A 5383-nucleotide genomic window follows, 5' to 3' on the forward strand; every position below is an offset into this window, starting at 1 on the left:
GGGCATTTAACAACAAAACCTGAAAATGTTCTACACAGTTTTTTATCTTAAACTTCTTCAATATTTTACATTCTTAGCATCACATATTGCTGCAGAGCTCCTATGAAAAAAGTCTTATTTTCGCAGCAGAATCAGCTGATTCACGATTACATCAACCTTTCAGCAGCGCGAGGCTGTTTCTTTAGAATAAACTGGAGTTTCATTAATTACGTCAAATGTTGAAGAGTTATCATGACCAAAAGAATGTCAACACTGGAGCTAAAGCTCCGATGCTAAAGCTAATTCATTTTTTCAGAAGTTATGTCTGTGATGGGAACTTCTTTTTTTTTTTTTTTTTTTTAAGAAGGCACAAATGTCACATTTTAATGTCTCTTTGTACAAAATGACTTCCCTGGTGAATTTCCTGATGTGTAAACAAGCCCTCCCTTCTACATTTACAATAAAAGAAGCCTGAAAAAGGAGATTAAAGGTCAAAAACAGTCATAAAAAAGATTTAAATATGACTTTTTGGGTATTTTAAGGCATTTTATGCTGTAGTTTGAGCACTTTCCAACAGGAAAGTGGCTCACTTTCAAGTTTGAGGTGGACCGCTGGCTGTTTGTGATGGACTTAATCACACATAACTGGGCAGAGGTGAAACCAAAAAGAGACAGGAGGAGGAAAGGATCAAAACTCTGTGTGAGTGTGACTGTAGTCTTGGCCGCCTGCTGGCATTTCGCTGGGCTTCATGAAGATTCCCTCCATGGCCTTCCACAGGCTGTGCTGACTGGGGCTCGACATGCCATGGACCTCCATCTGACCGTGGATGGGCCGGCCGTACTGCTCCCCCGTGACCGACAGCAGAACGTCGGTGGCTTTGTGACGGAGGCGGATGGCCTCCTCGCGCTTCCACACAGATCCTGAACAGTGAACCGTCCACTCATCGAGGTGGTCCCCTTCTCCTTCCTCCCCGAACGCACTCACCTCCTGGTTAGAGGACAGCGGGGAAGAGAAGTAGTGGCTGTGCAGGTTGCGTCCTGTGTTGACGTGCGTGAGACGTATAGCTTGCCCACACTTTACAGGTGTACCCCGATGACACATGGCGTCTCTGGTCCCACGAATACTCCAGTAACTGTTACTGTCCTCAACCGCAGTGACCCCGGTGACAGACTGCTGCCCGCTACCTGAGCCGTAGCAAACGTCGTGAGAGTGTAGTCTCACATTGTGCTTTACATTCAATAGTTTTATAACAGACCCGCATGTAACAAAACTCAGTTCGGTACCGAGCGAGAACCGACAAATACAAGATAATACTACGAATAATGTTGATAAAAAGCGTGAAATAGTACCACAATTTATGTGACCCATTGTATTTACAGCTTAAACCTAAGCAGCCGACGAGTCCTTTCCCTGATTTACATCTGTGAGGGGAACTTCAGTCTCAGTTTCTGAACAGAGAAAAGCTCTCGCTAGTTTTACTTTGAAAACCGGAAGCTTCGCCGTCTCGAAAATGTGTTTACTTCCGTTGGCAGTACCGCGACTCTTTCGGCTTTGTTTTAGTTCGTAAACTTAAAATCCGACATTAATCTGCATTTCAGAGCAAAAATCGTCCCCAGATGATATTTTGATCATCTTTTGCTACAATTTACTACATTTATAAAGATCGCGAATCAGCGATCTTGATCGTCGCGAGTATCCGTACTCGAAATTTTGGGAGCAGATCGCGAATACCCGAGCACCCTGATACTCGTTACAGCCCTACTTTTTTTTTTACTTTTTTTAAGATATATTGGAAATGTTGTTTTTTTTGTATTAAAGTCCGCAGTATCATTAGTGTTGGCTGGGTGTAGGACCTGGGTTCACCTACCACATCGGGCAGTCAGCTAAAATCCAGTGTATGTTATTAGATAAGACCCTTTGTGCTCCTAACTGGGTCTCCCTTGAAAATACAGGATTGTGTCAGGAAGGGCATCCGGCATAAAACTCTCTGCTAAACCTGTGCAAATCAGTGAAAGCTGATTCACTGTGGCGATCCCTGGCAGGACGGTGAACGACAACAGAGTCTGCATTATAGTTGGTGATGGCACAGTTGTTAAGGTGAAAATGTATAATAACATTGCTGCATTATGGGATGCAGCTCTCCAATCATGTATTGTCTGAAAACGTTTTTGTGTGAGCACACAGTTTATTTCTCTCCAACATAGGGCTGGCCGATAAAACGATAATTATCGTTATTGCAATATTACTTTTTTTCGATAGTGAAATGAGTTTATTGCGATAAACTTTTGTTTTAAATGAACACTGGAGAAACCCCGGGAAGAGCCGCCCTTCTTCTTTTTCTTACGGGGCGGCCGTTTCTAGGAGCCCAGACTAAGAGGGGTGCACGGACGCCCCAAATGATGACAAAATGACAAAACAGAAATTAATTAAATTAAATTAATTTAATTCATTAATATTGCCTCATTATAATCCAAATATGATGTGCATATATGACAAAACAGGGGAAAACAAAATGTTTACTCAGCAAAGCCACATATGACTTGATATGTATTTTACTATTTTGCAGTGTAATATACAAACTTGATTCATTACTATTGTCCAAAAATATTACTTCTTATAACAATATTAGGTATTTATGCTGTATTGTTCAGAAGTAAATTACTTTTATACTGCAGGTTCACAATTGTACATTTGACTTGTATATCTTTATTTCCAGATGGATACAACAATTCAAAAGAGGAAATCTTTAGATGAAAGTGGGTTGAATGCTGCAGCAATGACTACTGCCCATTTTGTTCTACAAGGTATCTCCAACCACCAAGTTTATTAAAGGTTTAAAGGTTAAAATTCATTATCCAAGACTTAAATAAAAGGTAAAATTTTACAAAACATTACTAAGAGGAAAATATTTCTTTTAGTAAAGTAGAGGAATTTGACAGGAAGATTGGTATAAAATTGAAAAAAATAAGAGATACTCTCCAACTAGAACGTTTTTTCAACCTTATAATGTTTAATTTAAAAAAAAAAAATTGAAATATTAACAGCTGTGATTTATTGTACAGAAAACAGCTTTTAGGAAGTTACAAGTATAACCATTTTTTAGTTTAATGTAGGGCTGTCAGATTTGTCGCATTAAAATCGCGTTAATCTAACATGTGCTTGACGCCGACAATTTTTTTGACGCATTAATCGCGGATTTTTCTCATACGTGCCTTTCCATACGGCGCGTCCCCCCTTTAACTCACCGGCTGCTCTCACTAGATCAAGGGCGGGTCTCCAACCACCGAGCTGCGAGCTAAAACCGGCCGGTGCTAGGACCTGGAGAGCTCCTGCACTCTAACCCGGCTCCGGTTCGCGTCCAGTACCATGTCTGGTGGTACCGGCTCGAGTCCGGCGCCGAGTCCCGAGAGCTGCAGACCCCCGACGTTCCGAACAGCAAGCGCACCGGGGGACGTTTTAAATGTTCTGGAGGTTTAAGCGTGATCCAACCCCAGCATAGCTCTCTGTCTGCTGGAATATTCATGGCGTGAGCTCCGCTGGACACGTCGCTGCATCGAGCTGCAGCCAGAGAACGCGGCGGCAGTAACAGACTGTCAAACTATCCACAGTGTATCCCGCTTTTCTCAGTCTTTAATGTCTTAAAAAACAAAAGTTAATTGGAAATGATAAATCTCTATTTCATTTATTACTGGAGTTCAGGAGAGGAGGAAAAGATTTGGTCCTGACAAAAAATGAACATGAAAGTGTTATGGAAATTTTATTTTTGAAGTTTTTTTATTTTATTTTACTGAATGTTGATTGAAGTTTTGAATTTAAAATGCCCTTCACTTGCACTTGGGCTTTAGTTAGGCATTTTATGTTACAGCCTTTTGTTGTTAAGAAAGTTTATCTCAATACAATGTTACAAAATAAAGTATTTCTGATGAAAACGATTAATTTTTTCATTCTTGTTTTCATAATTAATGTAGAACTGTTAAATTGTTAAACTGTTAAATTCTACATTTTTTTCCTTAAAAAAGGCCACATTATTTTGCGATTAATCGCGAGTTAACTCGGGACAAAATGTGATTAATCGCGATTAAAAAATTTAATCGCCTGACAGCTCTAGTTAAATTAATGCATCATGAATGTACATTATTCTGTTTAATGCAACTCCTAATGAAAGTTATTCTACAACCTCAGCAGATACTGTTTAATATCTGTTTTGGGTTTGGTTTTTATTTGATTTTCTGGCATTTTTTAATGTTTGTATATTTTATTTTGAAATACATGCGTTTCTCATGGAGAATGTGTTAAATTTGTGCTACAGAATAAGACAAATTGTAAAGACAAATTTATATTAACCCTTTAAGCGCCACAGTAGCAATTTTACACAGTCATTCCAGGCTCTCTGTCTTCAGATCCCAATATTCTCAACTTCTGACAAGTATCAGGAGCTTAGAAAATATCAGACTCAACTCTCTATCAGTGGTTAGATAAAAGTAAGAAAAACATTGGAAATATTCAGTCATAATCAAAGTTAAGGGTGAATAAAACATACCCAATTCTCACCATTAGTAACATTTATTTAATAAAAAAATAAATAAATACATTTAAAAAAACGATAAACGGCACCCAGCGGAGGGAAGGCGCTGTCTTAAAAAAACACATCTTGAAAACGTCCTGAGAACGTTGTTAGTCCTCCAGCCAGTAGGGGCACTGTGTTAAAAAGCCAGGGGCCTTAGACCACGGTCCTGAAAATGCGGTCCTGAAAATGCCGTCCTGAGAGCATTGTTGGCGGTCTCCGGGTCTGCAGGTTTATACTACTGGAAAGAGGAGAGAAGGAGAGACTGTGCGTGCTCATAACAGCTGCGTGCAGGGGGGCGGGGACTCGATTGTGGTTCTGGAGTTGAGAGTTTGAGGGTTTTGTTAAAATATTAACCAAAAGCTTTTGTATAGAGCTTCAAATTAGAATAATTTGTTGTTTTATTGTGTATCAATAATGAATTTGTTAGTTACATTTGTGCCGTTTATACTCATTTCTTAATGAGGTGATCTAATAATAGTAAAATAAACTTGTTTTTAACGACTCCTGACATGACACTAAATTAAGAGATCTTATGTGTTTGATCAATCCTCCAACATGTACACATGTCAGATGACTGAGTGAAATGATGATTAAATTTATTATCAGAACTGTTTGTTTTAAGATTAAGTTTACATTTTATTATCTTCTGCTGCACAGCAGTACCTGTAGCTTCTGTTCAGAAGAAATTAGAAAATAATATAAAAATAACTAATATATTTTCTGCTTTAGAACAATGTTTTTAAGACTTAATTTTAATTTGAAATGAACTTCTATGTGCTGCAGTCAGATTAAAATAAATCAGAAATGTTGCATAGCCTATTGAAAACATACCACCGT

The 5383-nt window shown here is 38.8% G+C and overlaps 1 protein-coding gene across 1 annotated transcript; it reads right to left on the reverse strand.

Annotated features, from left to right (window-relative positions):
- Positions 1–317: 317 nt before the first annotated feature.
- On the reverse strand, positions 318–1438 carry LOC112149561 (stromal cell-derived factor 2-like). Its single transcript, XM_036215053.1, has one exon. It carries the CDS (start codon positions 1345–1347, stop codon positions 667–669), a length of 681 nt encoding a protein of 226 aa, XP_036070946.1. The 5' UTR covers positions 1348–1438; the 3' UTR covers positions 318–666.
- Positions 1439–5383: the final 3945 nt, after the last annotated feature.

The sequence above is a fragment of the Oryzias melastigma genome, linkage group LG13 (genome assembly GCF_002922805.2).
Source record: "Oryzias melastigma strain HK-1 linkage group LG13, ASM292280v2, whole genome shotgun sequence".
Classification (NCBI taxonomy): Eukaryota; Metazoa; Chordata; class Actinopteri; order Beloniformes; family Adrianichthyidae; genus Oryzias; species Oryzias melastigma.